Source organism: Sus scrofa, chromosome 7 (assembly GCF_054392235.1).
Source record: "Sus scrofa isolate SSC_HxYL_T2T_F1_AM1 chromosome 7, Sscrofa_HxYL_maternal_Yorkshire_Landrace_v2.0, whole genome shotgun sequence".
NCBI classification, from domain to species: domain Eukaryota; kingdom Metazoa; phylum Chordata; class Mammalia; order Artiodactyla; family Suidae; genus Sus; species Sus scrofa.
In genome coordinates, this window is record NC_139389.1 from 19,533,440 (window position 1) to 19,552,513 (window position 19,074).

The 19,074-nt window shown below is 39.5% G+C and overlaps 2 protein-coding genes across 3 annotated transcripts; one reads left to right on the forward strand and one right to left on the reverse strand.

The window, feature by feature from the left end:
* Positions 1 to 723: 723 nt before the first annotated feature.
* On the reverse strand, positions 724 to 13,808 carry TDP2 (tyrosyl-DNA phosphodiesterase 2). 2 transcript variants are annotated; one of them, XR_014809024.1, is made up of 7 exons: positions 13,603 to 13,805; positions 13,433 to 13,518; positions 9,529 to 13,308; positions 8,705 to 8,796; positions 5,992 to 6,110; positions 4,532 to 4,702; positions 724 to 2,049 (listed from the first exon to the last, which is right to left on the reverse strand). XR_014809024.1 is itself a non-coding variant. In NM_001243686.1 (7 exon segments), coding segments are annotated over 7 exon segments (1,089 nt in total). In that variant the 5' UTR covers positions 13,768 to 13,808; the 3' UTR covers positions 724 to 1,767.
* Positions 13,809 to 14,007: 199 nt separating this feature from the next.
* Positions 14,008 to 18,079, forward strand: ACOT13 (acyl-CoA thioesterase 13). Its single transcript, NM_001244979.1, is given in 3 exon segments — positions 14,008 to 14,214; positions 15,809 to 15,993; positions 17,062 to 18,079. Coding segments are annotated over 3 exon segments (426 nt in total). The 5' UTR covers positions 14,008 to 14,133; the 3' UTR covers positions 17,222 to 18,079.
* Positions 18,080 to 19,074: the final 995 nt, after the last annotated feature.

The window sequence follows — 19,074 nt, forward strand, 5'->3', positions numbered from 1 at the left end:
AAGATACTGCATATTAGTTGTTTCTGAAATTCTTGCATTGCTTGAAAATCTATAAAAAGCAGACTGAAAGTAGTTTTATTGTTCCTATTCACTTCACTTATTAACTTGTTTCTTAGATTTTTTTCACCATAAGCAGTAAACGGGAGGTTATTTCACTTAAATGTTCTGAGTCATATAAAGGAAATGATACTCCTTTCTAGATTTAAAATAATTTTTTACATTTAGCCTTTTACCCATCTTTTTTTTTTTTTTTTTTTTGGTGAAATGTGGTAGGGTTCTTCTCAATTATTCTTCCAAGTAAATAAGCAATTTATGCCAAAAACATCCTTTGCCCACAAAATGAACTATTGCTTTCATATGTATGCTAAAATATTAGCATTAATTATCATTTTTAATGATTAAAATTATGAAACATATAAAACGCTTTTCCATTACTACAAAGGAAATGTTATATATAAAATCAGCTTGTCTTTTATGTGTTTTAGTTAATTTTGACACCTTCGATGAAAATTAGGTTCTGCCACTCCTAATTATCACCAACTAGCTTTACTTTTTGTATACTGAGGAGGTCAATGTATTCTTGGTAATACTTGGCAGAGTGAGAAGCAATGTGGAAAGCTGTTTTCTTCCATACAAAGGTGAAGCAGTAGCAGCGGAGCCAGAAACAGAAAGCAGGTAAAAACTTCAATCCTATCTTGAGCACAAAAACATATTTAAACAAACTATAAACAACCAAAATTCTTTATTTAAAGTACATTCTCCTATGGGAAAAAAATATGTTTCCTTAAAGCACACAGGGAAGTATTCCTTATTCACTTCTGGAAAAAATTTCAATTGTACAAGTAGCAAAACTAAAAGGCTGTTTCTCTTTATATGTTTATTTTCGTCTTAGAAAAAAGTCCAATGCTGCTATAAAACAGACTTTAATCACTATCAAGCCATTTGCCTCTGTTGGTGACATAATTACAAACATGAGTTTTTAGAAGTTAAGGAATTTTTTTTAATGGCCACAACCATGGCATGTGGAAGTTCCTGGGCCAGAGACTGAATCTGAGCTGTACCTGCAGCAATGCCAGATCCTTTAACCCACTGCACTGGGGCAGAGATCGAACTTGCACCTCTGCAGCAACCCAAGGTGCTGTAGTCAGATTCTTAACCCACTGCACCACAGCAGGAATTCCAGAAGTTAAGGAATTTTAAATCATGAGTTCATTTCTAGCTTACCAAATAGGTACTGTTAACTAACAAAAATAAAGTCTGATGCAGGACAGTTGAAGTCTACTTAAATGCAGATGATCACAGCTTTTTCATTTAAGATTATCTGGATCTGTGAAATATTATTAAAAGATCCAATCCCCAGGATACAGTAACCTCCTTTTTTTAAAAGATTTATTTAAAATATTAACTATTTGGGTACTGGATTTAAAAAATAAATCAATATAAAGTCTCATCTACAGACAACATGGCATTGCTTGAAACCCAGCCAGCAGCTATGAGCACTATTACAAGCTCTAATAGCCCCTCATTAAGAGGCCACATGTTCAGAACACAGGTATGCTTTAGTTTAAATAAATACTGAGATTTAGTTATGAAATCTGAGGACACAATCCACAAAATAAAATCACAGTAGTTTTCTCTTCTGTTACAATGATCCAGTATATGAATTCCTCCATGTTAAACTACCTCTCCAAGAGGGTAGAAATTCTATTTGCAAAAACAAAGAACAAAATGATTCAGAAAACTTAAAACTCATATTTGAAAGGCATTTCACAATATTACATCTAAATTGCACAGAAGACCCCAGTGATCACTAGGAAATCTACCACAGTCCAGTTTTTCCAACCCAAGGAGGTCCAAGCTTCGGGGAATGATGTGGCTGCCTTCTGCTGCTGCTCTAAAAAATATTCGATCAAAACGAAGCTTACAAGTAGCAGCTATTCCAAGATTAGAGTTCATTTGGGTATCCCATGTATACTGACAATGCTTAGGTTTGCCCAAAAACTCCCAGACATCCAAAATGTTGTTGGGTAAGCCACCACATTTGGTAACCTAGAAAGAAAAGGAAAACTCTTATCAGTCTTCTTTCCCTTGAGCTAAAAAGGTCTCTACTATTATCACGTCTAAGCGCAACATTTCAAATCAGAATGCCACAGATTACTTATTATTTGTAAATGCAAAAGTATTAGATATAACTAGATATATTATTTGCTGTATGATAATAGGTAGATAATATAAAAATATCAAAAGAGCAAGAGGTCTGAAACTTGCCCCTTCTCTCCTGCTATAAACAGATTCCTAATTTTGGGTGTCAGATAAAATTCAGAAGACTGAAAACCCATGGCCTCAGTTATTGCTATTAGTAGTTTTTTAAAAACGTACATAAGTGCAAAGAAGGCAAAACGGTTAATCTATAAATTTAGAAGTGTACCATTTATATGGTCCAATAATGTCAAATGCCTCCAGCTTTATTTGAAATTTACTAACAACATTAACTTTTTCTCTCAATTCGCACTCCAGGATTAAAAAAAAAAAAATCTACTGTGGTAAAGTATACATAAATTTTTTTTTTTTTTTTTTTTTTTTTTTTTTTTTGCTCTTTAGGACCACACCCGAGGCATATGGAAATTCCCAGGCTAGAGGTCAAATCAGAGCTACAGCTGCCAGCCTACCACCAGCCATAGCAACGCCACATCCAAGCTGCATCTGCAACCTATACCACAGCTCACGGCAACACCGGATCCCCAACTCATTGAGCGAGGCCAGGGATCGAACCCACATCCTCATGGAATACTAGTTTGATTCGTTTCCACTGAGCCACAACATGAACTCCTTAAAATTTACTCTATGACATTAAGTACATTCACATGATAGCACTACCATCCATCTCTGGAACATTTTCAGTTTCCCAGATTGAACTCTGTACCCATCAAACCCAAGTCCCCATTCCACCCTCCCCTAGCCCCTGGCAACCATCATTCTCCTTTCTGTCTGTATGAATCTGACTACTTTAGGAAACTCACATAAGAGGAATCATCAAATATTTGTCCTTTTGTTACTGGCTTATTTCACTTAGCATAAGGTTTTCAGGGTTCATTCATGTTACAGCTTGTGTCAATATTGCCTTCCTTTTTATGACTGAATAATATCCCATTACATGTATACACATTTTGTTTATCCATTCATCTGTTAATGGACACTTAGGCTGCTTCCGTATTTTCGCTATTGTGAATAATGCTATGAACAACACTTTGAGCCTCTGTTCTTGTTTTAGGTATTTACCCAGAAGCCAAAAGTGCTCTATCATATGGAAAGTCTATGTTTAATTTCTGGAGGAACCCCCACATCATGTTGCACAGCAGCTACACCATTTTACATTCCCAATAGCAATGCACAAGGGTTCCAATTTCTCCACATCCTTGCCAACACTTGTTCTTTTGGGTTTTTTTTGTAAATAATAGTCATTATAATGGACGTGAAGTGCTATCTCACCACGGTTTCGATTTGCGTTTTCTTTTAGTAACTAGTTATGTTGAACACCTTGTCAAGTACCTAATTGGCCATCTGCATATCTTTGGAGAAATGTCTAAATTTTTTGCCCATTTTTTAATGAGGTATTTATTTATTTATTTTCTTTTTTGGGCTGTACCTACATAGCGAAGTTCCTGGGCTAGGGGTTGAATCAGAGCTGAAGCTGCTGGCCTATACCACAGCCACAGCCAAAGCCACACCAGATCTGAGCTGCATCTGCGACCTTCACTGCATGTTGAGGCAGTTCTGGCCTTAACCCACTAAGCAAGGCCAGGGAGCAAACCCTCATCCTCATGTACACTGTATCTAGTTTTTAACCCACTGAGCCACCACTGAAACTCCTAATGAAGTTTTTTTTAAACTGTTTTTTTAAATTGTAGGAGTTCTCTGAATATTTTGAATATTAATTGCTCATCTGATATATGACTTGCAAATAATTTTTACCATTCCATAGACTGCCTTTTCACTCCATTGATAATATCCTTTGATGTAATTTTGTTTTTAATTTTGATAAAGTCCACCTTATCTATTTTTTTCTCTTGTTATCTGTGCTTTTGGTATCATATCCAAGAAGTCATTCCAAAATCCAATGTCATGAAGGTAAAAAAGGTTGAAAAAAGAAAACCTCAGAAGAATTAGGGACAGCTATCCTGGTCAAATTGTTCTGTTCTCACCTTACAACTGAAGAAACTGCAAATAAACTACCTTTTCTAAACTCTTCTAGTCATTATTTCCCCTATACTCCTCTTGTTAACATATGTCATTTGGTGTCTACCTCATGTGCCATATTTGTTTTCACAATGTAACAGCCGCTTCTATCTCTGCTTCCCTGTACTAGGCACACAGCAGAGACTAAATAATTATTTGTTGAATTGCATCTGCAAGGTCACTTTTACACTATGTACGGATGAAGGTCCTAGTTTTAACAGCTTCAGTCAAAAGAAACCAAATTAGTTTCCAAAGCAATAATCTGCCCATACACTGAAGTGACGTCATCACTCACTTCTTGATCCCTTAAATTTGTATCTCCTGCAAATATAACTGTAGCTGACTCTGGAGCCTCTTGCATTTTCTTTAAAACCATTTTCAGCTGATTCATTCGTTCCTCGGCATGCCCTCTGGTGCTCTCCAAGTGAGAAGTCATAAGGCAAAGTTCATTTCCTGACACACTCACCTGCAACAGGATAATTAGGGTTGTTATAGTGATCTCCAAACCATAATGCTGGACTTTGATAAAAGACTCAACAATTATGCAGTCGATTGGTAAATATTTACTAAAGTTAAACTGTATAATCAGCACTGTGCTTATTTTTACAAGTTGAAGCGTAAGGTGCTAACCCTGCTCCCAAACAATACTAAGCAAGACCACCTCTGATGTTGACTCTGCTGAGAGCCCTTCCCCAACGTCCAGGCATCAGTGGCTCCCTCCCTTATTGTCCTTTAGCATGCTGTGTGTAGACTGTTTATAAAGTCTCCTAGACTGAACTACAGTACCAGTACCTCTCTCCTACAAAGCCGTGAGTCATTTGAAAGCAAAGATGGCTTTTATTTACTGCTGTGTTATTGAGGCTGGTGCATAGGAAACTCAAAATAACGTCACTTAAACGAATAAATGAGAATCATTTACCACTTGCAGTTAAGATATCCAACATGTAGGATTTGTCATTATTTAAACTATCTGCCTGCAGAGTCAAGCCCAAATTCACTCATATTGGGCATTCGTAATATCCTATAATCTGGATCCAACCTACTTTACCAACGTCTTGCCACACTAACCCTTTTTGTGCCTTTTACTCCCAATTCAATAGAAGGCTCATTTATACTTACATGTACCCTCTTTCATATATATATATGTATATGTATACACACACCCTGTGATTTGCAATTGCAAAGTTTTCCCATGGTGGTTCTGCCAATTGCACTGTTCTAAATGTCTACATCTTACATCTTTTTCAAGGCCCAATTCCATTGTGAAACTTTCACTCAACAATGCAGCTAAAAGTCATCTCTCCTTTCTCTAGACTTCCATGGCAAATCACTCCACCTCTCCCATGGCATTTGCACCTTTCCTTTATTTTAGTTACTATACATGCAATCTCTCCCCTGCTAATCTATGAATTCTATGAGAGCAAGATCAACTTGGCTCATTTTTGTAAGACTCAAGGAGTGCAACACAGTACCAAGTACAGTGCATTTAATAAAAAAAAAACCCAAAAAACCACAAACTCCTACATTCTAAGAAAATATTTAATGAATCAAGGATTTTTTAAATAAATTTTTCTATATTTGAACTGTATGGGAAAACTTAATTTATAAAGTTCTTTAAGACTATTTAAAAGAACCTATAAGTGAGGAGCAAATATTTCTCCAAAGACAATGTTTTTTTTAAAGAGACATCATCATGAAACTATTGAAAAAACAGCTCATTCTTTTTAAAAAAGTCAATTTAAAAAAATTACTTACATGCACACACAAAAGGTTTCTCATCATTTTTGTATTTGGAAAAGGAATAATCTCTTGGCTTTTAAATTTCACTCTCGATTTCTTCAACATTATAGCTGTGAAATATCCTTCTTCATTACCTTCAAATGTTTGCAGAAAAGAATTTAGGCTGAGAGGTTAGAATATCTGCAGTTTATCACAAGTTGCCCTAATGGAGATTTTACAACAAACAGGTACAGTTATTTAAATGGATCTAAATCTTAAAAGTAAACTAATATTTCAACGTAGTTGATGATGGCCAAATAAGTCTTTATGTTTATCTGACCTTCAGAAAATGTAACCTGAAGTACAGAAGAAATACAAAAATAAAATTTACCTACATGCCCAAAATAGTTAACAGTGCTAATATTAATCATGAAATTCTGAAAAATTTCTGAAAGACAGAGTAGATGGGACTGAAACTAAGGCAACCTGATGTGCAGTCAGTTTTCACATTGGAAGTATCAGAAAAATCAGAGTAAATAAATAAAAAAAATTTAGAAAGATATAAACTTGCAAGAAAAGAGAATAGAAGTGGAATGATAGCAAATGAAAGCATCCAAGTTTTTTGCAGAACAAAGAAAACGGAGACGTGGTAACTAGTTTATCAGACAGAGAGAAACCAGGAAAAGAGGAACATGATGAAAAGGAAGAATGGGAGGGGGGAGCAGGGAGGAGAGCAGCAGACTAGAAAGACGGCAGGTGGCAGGCCTGCAGGAGAGGAGGAGGAGAGGGAGAGGATGGAGGAGGAGGAAGAGGAAGGAGAGAAGAGATAGAAAAAAAGAATTTGCAGAACCGAAGGTCACACACCTCCAAACTGAAAGGTCCCACCAAGTGGTCACCATAATAAATGAAAAAAAGACCCAAAGAACACTGGGGTTAAAAGAAACACCTTGGGAGTTCCCGTTGTGGCTCAGTGGTAACAAACCCAACTAGTATCCGTGAGGATGTGGGTTTGAACCCTGGCCTCACTCACTGGGTTAAGGATCCGGCATTGCGTGAGCTGTGGTGTAGGTCATAGACATGGCTCAGTTCTGACACTGCTGTGGCTGTGGTGTAAGCTGGCAGCTGCAGCTCTGATTCGGACCCCTAGCCTGAGAACTTCCATATACCTCAGGTGCAGCCATAAAAAGCGAAAGAAAGAAAGAAAGAAAGAGAGCAAGCAAGCAAGCAGGCAAGCAAGCAAGCCTCGAGGCTTCCAGAGGGGAGATGGAGGGATGAAAAGAACAGGAATTAGAATGACATCAGACTTTTGATCATCAATAATGGAAACTAGAAATAAACACTGAAATCATGCCTTCAAAATTCTGCAGGAAAATGACTTTCTAACTAGAAATCTATGTCCAGCCGAACTATCAACAAACTATGAGGACAGAACATTAGCATTTCCAAATATGCTGGGATTCAAAAACTTCACTCCCCAGGTACTACTTCTATGAAAGTGACCAGAGAATGCATTCCAATAAAATAAGGAAGTTAAGTCAACAAGGAAGAAAGTATGGGATTCAGAAAACCAGATATTCAAAACATAAAACAGGCAAAAAGAATCCCTGAGAGAAAGCAGAAAAGTTGTTGCAGGGAGTTCCTGTTGTGGCTCAGCATAAAAGAGCCTGACTAGTATCCATAAGGATGTGGGTTTGATCCCTGGCCTTACTCAGTGGGTTAAGGATCCACTGTTGCCGTGAGCTGCGGTGTCACAGACCCTATATGTGTACTAGGGTCAAGGGAGATTCCTAACCTTGAGTTCAGAGGTTCTCAAACTTCACTGCATATTAGAATCAACCTGGGAGGCTTTTAAAAATCCTAGTGTAGGAGTTCCCATCATGATTCAGCGGAAACGAATCTGACTAGCATCCGTGAGGATGCAGATCCCTGGCCTTGCCCAGCAGGTTAAGGATCTGGTGTTGCTGTGAGCTGTGGTATAGTTGCAGATGCAGCTCAGATCCCACACTGCTGTGGCTGTGGCACAGACCAGTAGCTGCAGCTCCAATTTGATCCCTAGGCTGGAACTTCCATATACCGTGAGTGCAGCCCTAAAAAGCAAAACCAAAAAAAAGCTAAAAAAAAAAAAAAAAAAAAACCACGAAAAAAGTTGTTGCATAAAGAGACAGAGAAGAACACTTTCCTTAGCAATTATGGATTAAAAAGTAAATCAAAATTAAAATCATACATTAGGTAAAAGTGAAAATTAAAGAAACTATGAGATTTAGCCAAAAATCAAGAAATATAGCTGATTATATATATATATATTACATATAGCTGAATATATTAATTCTCCCATTTAATATACATTAAATGCCTTTAGTTAAAAACAAAACAGAGGAAAGATCAAAAAACTAAAATATTTGGGGCAAAGGAATAAAAAAGAAAATAAATAAAAAGTAATTAATACTCTTTGAAAAAGCATAACCACAATGCAATCATCGGTTAAACACTTTTTAACAATTTAATTTCACCAAACTCAGTGCCTCAAATTTTGGCAATATATATTTTCCTGAAAAATCACCCATTTCAACCACTTTTTTCACATGTGTAACATATTCTATAATTTTTTTTTTTAAGTATCCTGTGTCTGGCTTATTTTTCCTCAAACCTATCCTATTTGTGCTTTTTCCTATGTTCTAACTTTGATTCATCTCTTTCACTGACTTGTTTTTCAAAGAAAAAGACAAGTTAAATAACAGGAAAATGTTACCTGTAATAATCTCATAACTACTTGCTTTCTTCTTAAGGTAGGTATAATACGGGGGAATAACTTCCTGTAGAAATATCACATCTGGGCTGTACCTAATTAAAAATATCAATTTTTGATAAACACCAGGTATATACCATTTCATTTGCATCTACCTAGATTAGGAAAATACCACAGCATAAGAGAAACCCAAAACTATAATCCTCTAGGACAACTGATATTTGACATTTCTACTGATCTTTGAATAACTATAAAATGAGAAAGGAATGTGCTATTTAACAAACAATACCGCAAAGACCAAATTTTTTAAAAAACGTACGTTTTCTAACCCTTTAAAGTTAGAAGAGGTAGACTCACTGACACTAAAAAACTAGTAATATTGAGAGCCTACAATGGTCCTACACTCTAATAGATGCCTTCAATGTTCCTGACTCTTCCAATCCTCTTGAAACAATTATTATCCATGAACAAAACTGAGCTCCAGAGAACTGAAGTGGTTCACAAGTGGTTCCACAAGGTCACTAAGCTGTGTGTGGCAGATACAGATCGTTTTAGTAATTTTCTTTCCATAGTAATAATATACACAAAGTTTAGTAAATAAAATAGGACTAGAAGGCTTTGAAGAAAAATAAGTGTCCTCTCGGTACCCGAACCCACAATCCTTTCAGAGGCAATCACTCCCAATTCTTTCAGATGTTGCTTCTGAGAGTGAGCTGGACTCTGAAGTCAGGACTGATTCCAAAGCCCATAACCTTGACTGTTACCATCCTTGTAGGCAGATAAGGTACTTTATGACCCTACCATTAAACAAAGGTAATAATACTTACAATGCTAAATAGGAACACACCCCTCGAGCCCTCTCGAGCAGACTGTTTAGGTCCAATCCATCTATATTCCAGGTAATGAAAGAGAACACACTGCCATCTTCTTGCTGAACATTTTCAGATGTGCTGGTTTTACAACTAAAGGAATCACTTGTTTCTTCCTTGGTTAAGTCAACACTGGCAAGATCAGAATGAAACACAACTTTGCAAATAATCTATAAATGGATTAATTTAAAATTATTCTGTGAGTCTTCGCAGCTTTCATTTTATAGGTAAATAAATTTCAAAAGAGTCCTTAAAGTATCTTCCCATAGAAAAGAGTCTGATGACTGAGGAAAAACAAATGTCTACTCACCTACACAGCTACATAACCCATTCAACATCCTTCAGTGACATACGTCACTGAAATGATTTTATAAAACTATGATCTCAAATTACAATGAGTAATCTAAGATTTCCACATTTATTTGGATTCACTTTAAAATCACATTTGAAATAAGATATCATTTTGCTAGGTAAATAATCACTGTAGATTCTTCATTATTCCCCTCACTGAGAGGTGAAATCTAACAGCCTTCCCTTTGAATGTGGGCCTTAGTGACCTGCTTGACCAATAGAATCCTGTGAGCATAGCCTGGCACTTCTAAGGTTTGGCCATAAGAAGCCTTGCAGCTTTCACTCAAGCGTTTTGGAAACTCTGTTCAAAAATCTTGAGCTGCCATGTGGGAAGTCTGAGTCCTCTGCAGTGCTGGACAAACCATACATATGTGCTCTAGTCCACCAGCCCACCTGACCCCACTTTCCCCACCAAGACCCAGACATTTGAGTGGAGGGACAAAACATTATTACAAGGTGACTGCTGGAGTTCCCTGCATAGCTCAGTGGAAACGAATTTTACTAGTAACCATGAGGACACAGTTTTGATCCCTGGCCTTGCTCAGTGGGTTAAGGATCCAGTGTTGCCATGAGCTGTGGTATAGATCCTAGATGTGGCTCAGATCTGTCATGGCTGTGACGTAGGCCAGTGGCTACAGCTCCGATTTGACCTCTGGCCTGGGAACCTCCAAAAAAAGTGACTGTAATGCCAATGTTTTAACTTCTTTAAAAATGTTTTTTTCTAAATTGAAGTATAACATATAACATTCTACTAGTTTCAGGTACACAATATAATGATTTGTATACACTGTGAAATGATCACCACCTTGGAGTTCCCGTTGTGGCTCAGCAGTTAACGAACCCAACTAGGATCCATGAGGATGTGGGTTCCATCCCTGGCCTTGCTCAGTGGGTCAAGGATCCGGTGGCGGTGCCGTGAGCTATGGTGCAGGTTACAGACACTGCCCGGATCTGGTGTTGCTGTGGCTGGTGTAGGCCGGCAGCTGTAGCCCTGACTGGACCCCTACCCTGGGAACCTCCATATGCAGTGGGTATGGCCCTAAAAAGCAAAAAAATTAAAAAAAATGTTTTTTAAATGATCACAAGTCTAGTTAACTTTTAAACTTTTTTTGAAATAATTTCGGACTTTCAGAAAACAGTAAGAATTCTACTCACCATTCAGCCAGATAAAGGTTAACAGTTTACTTAATTTAACATGCACTTGCTTTATTCTTTCTATTCTGAAACATTTCCGTAAACACTTTTAAATGTATGTCCTAAAAGTAAGGACATACATGTACACTCTAGTACAATTATCAAAAATCAGGAAATTATCATTGATAATCCAGAATACTTCTTCAGGCTTTTTCTCTCCTGACCTTGATATTTTTGAAGAATACAAGCCATTGATTTTGTAGAATATCCTTCAGGTTGGGTTTGTCTCATGTTCTCTTATGATTAGACTCAGACTGTGTATTTTTTGGCAGGAGTAACACAGAAGTGATAGTGTGTCCTCCTCAGTGCATCATATCAGGAGGCACCTGATACAGGTTTGCCCCCAACACTGGCCACGTTAACTTTTATGATCTCCCCCATGCAGTAAGGATTTTGTGGGTAGGTACTGTGAGACCACCTAGATACTGTTTTTCATCAACTTTCATCTATTAGTATCCATTGACGATTCCTGTCTGAAACAATTACTATCATGATAGTTCCCAAATGGTTGTTTTTTCCTACCATACCTACTACATTTAGTAGTTGGAATTCTACTGTAAGGCAAAGTGTTCCCATCATTCCTGGACAAATGTATTTATATTAGTGTGGATTCTTATTCTATTCTATACATAAAGCCTCACTCTCACTGGCACTTGATCTGAATCTCAAGGAACAACAAACCACAGCCGAATCACACTTTGCTTGTTTTTTTTGCCAGGTTATGATTCGGGGCTTGGAGACTCCTAACGGTCTTCCATCCCAACATCACTCAGCTCCATCCACATTTTTTCTAAGGGACTATTTTGTTCCAATTTTCTTACTGGCCACAATTTAGGAGGCAATTAACAGATGCTAACACAGGCTAGTCTGAGGAAAACAGAGGGATTTACAAGGAAACAGTAACATGTCAAAGAACCAGTTACAGGAATATAGCTACCCCTAAGGAAGTGCAATCGAGGCTTTCTTTCAATCCTACTCAGCTTCCCTTTGCTTCATTCTCTCTCTGCAACCCAGTATTTTCAGCTTCCCCATGCACAAAAGAGGATGGGTATGTCCCTAACAGGTACTGAGTTAACATGTACAGCTTCAGCTTGGCAGCAAGATTCACTTAACATTCTTGGTCCTAAGCCCAAGCCAGAGGATCTGACTGGCCAGCATGGGCTAGGTGAAGAGCTACTAATCTAAGTGGCTCTAGTTATAACAACATGGGAGCCACAGTTGTCACTTGTGGATGGGTAAACAATTTCCCAGTTACAGGTCAGGCAGATAGAAAAGGAGTCTAATGAAATGATCTTATCAGATGCAAGCCAAGACAGCTGAAAAGATCAAAGGGAGAAAAATGTACAGTTTAACTGTAGAGGCTGCCCATACAGCTGGGAGAACTTTATATACTCAATATCGATTTACTGAAAGTTTATTACAAGCCAAATATTGTATCAGTCTAATCGACAACAACATGATAGATATTGTCTTTACCACACAGGTAGCCTCGCTGGAGATACAAAAACACTAAAGAGCAATTATAATATGAACTAAGTTGTTATGACAGGGGTGAGGCAGGATGCTAGAGAATTACCTAAGAAGGGAACCTTATCCATACTCGGAAGATCGGGGAAAGCTTCTTGGAAATAAGTCATGGCTAAACTTGGCTTTTAAGATTATTATTACTCAGCAAGGAAGGAGAAAAAGGTTCTAGGTAGAAGTGATAAATATCTTTAGGTTGAAGGGCAAAAGAAAATATTCCAATGGAGAGAGGGAAAGTCTGATACGCATGGAAGTTTTGTGGGGTAGGAAAGAGAGGGTGACAGGGGAGGAACCCGGAACAACAGACAGTGGTCAAACCGTGGAGGAACTTGTAAAGCACCTGGATTTCAGGAGCAGTAGTGCGCGAACTGGGGGAGGAACACTCGAAAAACGGGCAAGATGCGCATTTTATAAAAACTATTTTCTGGTCGGCCAAACAGCAATATAGGAAGCAAGACGACTTCCAAGTTACCACTCTTCAGTAAAGGATTTGTTTCATTTGTTTCAAAACTCTCGCTTACACAGTTCCTATATATAAATCGAGTCGAAAATGACATGTAAGGATACTTTCTCCCCGCACTCCAAAGTTCGAGTGACAGCCTGGACCTCGGGCAGCTGATGGGGCGCATCTCCTTCCGCGGCACCACAACCCCTCCGCCTCCGGCAATCCTGACGGGAGAACTGCCTCTACTCCACCCCGCCCGCCCAACAGCAGGTCCCAGGATGCCCAACGCCACCCGATACCCAAATGCCTCCGTCCGGACGAGCCCCCCATGGCCCAGTCGTCGCTCACCAGGACTCGGGCTCATTGGGGGTCTCAGGACGACTTTTTAAAGCGTTCTCCTCCACGGCCGGCTCGAAGTAGGAGTTCAGCGCTCTCTGAAAAACAAAGACACAGGGATGGGACGTGTGCACTGCACCCACCAAAGTAAAGAGTGGGAAAGAGAAACAGCAAAAGCGTACTTCCATCTCCCAATCGTTCTCGGCCAGGTAGCACTGAGCCACGGCAGCGTCGCAAGTCGCTACCGAGGCAAACTCCACACACAGAAGTCGGCGCTTCTTCACCTCAGGCTCTCCCTCCTCCTGCTCCAGCTCCGGTCCATCCTCCAGGCCGCTTTTCTGCTCCATCGCCTCCCAGCTGCCGGCTCGTCCCCCAGACTCCGGCCAGGGGGCAGGCCCCCGGCTCTGCGCAGGCGCCCGACACCCCGGCGCTCGCGCATTAACAGCCGGGAGAGAAACGCACTCCGCTCCTGGAGGACGTTAACGCGCCTGCGCAGCAGAAAGGGAGGCCCCGGGCTGGCAAGGGCAAAACAGCGCTTGCGCGCGCGGTCACGATGAGCCGTGACGCCTCTGTGCGCAAACACAGAGAGAACGGCGGTGGCGGGAGCGCGCGAGGGGACGTCCTGCCCTTTGCGTCCTGGTACTTCTGCGAACTTGTGGGCGTCCTGCTCCTCCAAAAAGCTCTGGGGCCTAGGAGCTGGCGAACAGACCACAATGAGCTGTATGACAAAGAATCTGCAGGAGGTCCTCAAGCTCCTAGGCAAGAGTTCGTGTTTTGACAGAATTTTGGAAAAGGTATTGGATGCGAAGCTACGGTTTCTAATGAAGAGAAAGCACCTTGCGTAGTTCGTGGTGAGCGCTGGATAAATTGTCTCTGGTAGATTCTTTTGGCCTGCGTCCCGAAACTGACCTTAGTAGTAATGATTTCTATTGTAATGGAGCACAGTTATGTGCTAGGTGTGCCTCCATTGATCTGTCAGTCTTTAAAAACAAAAAGGTAAGTGGCTTTGCCAGCAAAATGAGCTATTTGGGAATAGCAGAGGAATTTGCTATGGGACGTGCAACCATAGGCAGGTTCTCAACTGTTCTTTTATAAAGAGGAGAGGAAAGTTTGAGAGGGGCTGTTTTGAACAAGTCATTGAGGAGAGTCGAGTCCGGGTTGTTGTGGTTCTCTTTGGTTGAGTTGCGGAGGCTTCTCATTAGCTGAGTTTTTACTGGAGGAAGAGAAAAATCTTCATTCTTCCTACTGGTGTTTGAAAAGTTAAACTGTGAGGAGGGGTGAGTGGGGGTAAGTTCCCCCTGCCGCACTTCCAGATTCCATGTGGAATGCGGTATTTTATAATAGCAACATTATAATGTTGTAAACATTTAAAAAAGGAAGTTAAATTTTAGTAAAATATCTTAAGCTCATTATACCCAAAATACTTTTAACATTAAATACTTTTAATCAATATAGAAGAGTACTAACTTTTTGTACTGAATCTTTGAAATTACTTACAGCACATCTTAGCATCATACTAGCCATGTTTCAAGGACTTAATACTGACAGGTGACTGGTGGCTACTGTATTAACTGCATAGGTCAGCATCATAGTAAGTGCTCTGTGTTTGTTAATTTGATCTAAAATGGATTTTGTAGTTTATGTTTCTTGTGGGCACATTTGCTTAGGCTAAAGTATAGGTTTATGCATAGTGATCTATAAATCAGTCAGGAACCGTTCCTTTTACTATAAATTTTAAGGTAGCATGATCTAGGCCTTGTCTCTCAGGAGACATGTACGAGATGTCAGGTTGTATACTGAGGCTGAAAAGCTCAGATGGAATGTTTGATTTCTGCAGGAGTGGAGATTCACAAATACTCCTGTTTTTCCCTTATATTACTTATTTAAAAACAGTTCATGGAGTTCCCATCGTGGCTCAGTGGTTAATGAATCCGACTAGGAACCATGAGGTTTCAGGTTCAATCCCTGGCCTTGCTTAGTGGGTTAAGGATCCGGCATTGCCGTGAGCTGTGGTGTAGGTTGCAGACGCAGCTTGGATCCCAAGTTGCTGTGGCTCTGGCATAGGCCGGTGGCTACAGCTCCGATTAGACCCCTAGCCTGGGAACCTACATGTGCCTCTGAAGCAGCCCTAGAAAAGGCAAAAAGACAACAAAAACAACAAAAATTCACATCAGCTGTCAAACACTAATAAATTAAACCAACAGCAAAAAAAAAAAAAAAAATTCACATCATAATTAATTTCTATGTAGAGAGATTGGTAACTTTTTGAATTTCTGAATCAACTTTTTGGGAGTGACTCAGTTTAATCCAGTGATAGTTCTTGATTGGTTGTCTGGGCTTTCTAATATCACTGAATATTCAAAATTCTTTTTTTTTTTTAATACTTAGATGACTGTTGTCTCTGCTGTCCCTGGGAAAGTGATCTGTGAAATGAAAGTAGAGGAAGAGCATACCAATAAAATGGGCACTCTCCATGGTGGCATGACAGCCACCTTAGTGGATTGTGTATCCACATATGCTCTGCTATGCACAGAAAGGGGAGCACCTGGAGTTAGTGTGGACATGAACATAACGTATGTATCCTAACTGTACCCAAATAGCTTTTTTCAGTGTGACAACTCTTTTCAAACGACTGAGACTAAACACATTTATAACTAAATAAAGCATGAGGTGCCCTTTAGCTGGTTATCCTTAAGTGCAGCTGTGTATTTGCCTTAAAATATTTCATGGCTTTAGAATCTAGAACTAGACGATTAATTTCCAAGTACAGTATATATCAGTAATAATAATAAAAGTAATCCGTAATATAGTTAGTAATAAAGGAGAAGTGAACTAAGCATTCAAAAAGACAACTATTCAGCTTCTAATATGCATACTGTTAGAAAAAATAATCTCAAATTCACAGCTTGTAACAGTTTCATAGAATCCTTAAGAGTCTCACTTGTATGTCCCCCTTTATTCAAATAATTTTGGCTTATTAGAAGAATTGGCCAGGAGTTCCCAGTGTGGCTCAGCAGAAACAAATCTGACTAGTATCTATCAGGACGCAGGTTCAATCCCTGGACTCACTTAGTGGGTTAAGGATTCGGCATTGCTGTGAGCTGTGGTGCAGGTCTCAGATGCGGCTTGGATCTCGAGTTGCCATGCATAGGCTACAGCTCCAATTCATCCCTTAGCCATAAAAAGCAAAAAAAAAAAAAAAAAAAAAAAGTACTGGCCCGAGCTTCAAATGGGCCCCATATTAAAAGTTTTTATATTAAGTCATTTTAGAGTTGAGTAAATTCTGCATATTGATGTGACAAGATAGAAATACCAGTATTACTTCACCCAGAAAGTTAAGCAAATTAAATGAAAGCTAGAAGAAATCATTCACTAGCCCAAAGTAAATACGAAGAGGGACACTTGAAGAAAAAGGAGGTAGGGAGCAGTTGAAAACCCCTTTCTATATTTATGGGAAAAGAAACTTGTGTGCATAAGGAATGGTCAGGACAACCATTAAAATCAGAAAGAACAGAAAGCTCACTAAAAATATGCTTAAACTACTTAGGAGTAAAATAACATTAAAGGCTGTTATGAAATGCACAGAACTTTCTCTTTTAAAAACTATTAGCTGTGAACTAATGTAAATGTTTTCTTTCAAGGTACATGTCACCTGCTAAAATGGGAGAAGATATACTGATTACAGCGCATATTCTGAAACAAGGAAAAACACTTGCATTTGCCTCTGTGGATCTGACAAACAAGGTCACGGGGAAATTAATAGCACAAGGCAGACACACAAAACACCTGGGAACAGCCTAAAGAAACCCAACAATGAATGTCCAGAGTAAATATGACTTGAATACAATTTTCAAAATAAATTAGCACAATCAAAAAATAGGTAAGAATTATTTGGGGAAAAATGTCATAGAAGTCAAGTGGAACATAGGAGAGGGTTGTCTGTATTCTTTCATTTTAAGCCTCTTTAGCTTTCATTTGTAATCATACACCATACTTGGATGAGAACATTCTTAGCTCAAGGTGTTTGAAAACAAGTAAAGCAAAGCTAGCAGGGCTATTTTGAGATGAGATTACCTTAAAACTAAAATCCAGTATTAAGCAAAAGGAGAAATCTAAATTAATGATTAATCCTTACAGACTCTTTTAAGTTCTTCTCAACTCTTTTTTTTTTTGTTTTGGGGCCACAGGTTCCCAGGCTAGGGGTCAAATCACAGCTGTGGCAGTCAGCCTATACCACAGCCACAGCCACACAGGATCTGAGCCCCATCTGCGACCTACACCACAGCTCACAGCAGCACCACATCCTTAACTCACTGAGCAGATCCTTAACCAGGGATCAAACCTGCAACCTTATGGTTCCTAGTCGGATTCGTTGCCACTGCACCATGACGGGAACTCTGCCATACTACGTATTTTTAAACCCAATTTCAAGATTGTGGAACTTCAAAATGGAGGAACCATAGGCCCACTGGAGAATAAGAGAGTAATTCTCAACAAAGTTTGAGGCAAAGTACATTTGTGATAAATAGTCCTGTGGGTGTGCTACTTTTTCCTGATAGAGAATTTATTATAGGACTTGCATATTTTATAGTGGTGGTGAGACAGAGCATTCTGTTAGCCCCTTTCTAATACTGAGGATAAATAAAACCACAAAGGTCGTGAATCTCCTAGTCTACAGTACTTCATCTACAGACCAAGTTCACGAGGTGTTTCGTCCCTTTCCCAGAGTTCTACGACTGTGGCATTTGTAGTATTCGACTTCTGCATCAGGTGGTCTTCAAGAACATGACTGACAATCGGAAGAAAGGAAGCAACAATAAGTTTGGAAACACAGCATTTAAAGGTTGATTACCCTTTGGTTGTATTAGAATATATATTGATCCATCTGCTGAAAGAACAGCCTTCACAGTAGCAGTGAGCACACAGGAAACCCAGGTCAAATATATGCCAATAAAAGTAGCTTGGGCTCCTTAAACAGGTGATTTCAGAGCTGGGGGCTGGGATAGGGAAGCTAGAAGATGAACATACCTTGTGCTTCAAAGTAAGGGAGTACTCAAGAAAATGATGAGAGGCATGAAAATTATGCAGCATTGAAAAAAAAGGAATTGAGCCCATACTGTTTAATAATGGCAGGGACAGAAGGGCTCTTCCTTCTAAGAGTGCTGATAGGACTTCCCTGGTGGCCTAGTAGTTACGGATTTGGCATTGTCACTGCTATGCCTTGGGCTCTATCAATGGCCTAGGGAACTCCTGCATGCCATAGGCGCTCCCCACCCCACCCCTCCAAAAAAGAATGCTGATAAATATTTAGGACTAGATACAAAAAACCAACTATAGGAGTTCCCATTGTGGCGCAGTGGCGCAAATCCAACTAGAAATCATGAGGTTGCAGGTTCAGTCCCTGGCTTCACTCCTGCGTTGCTGTGAGCTGTGGAGTAGGTTGCAGACACAGCTCAGATCCAGCATTGCTGTGGCTGTGGTGTAGGCTGGTAGCCGCAGTTCCAATTCGACCCCTAGCCTGGAAACCTCCATGTGCCGTGGGTGCAGCCCTAAAAAAACAAAAAAAAGCAGCTATAAAGTAGGACACTACCTTGATCAATCAAAATTAACAAGAACGAACATACCAACAGTGGATATTCATTTGAGGAGATGGG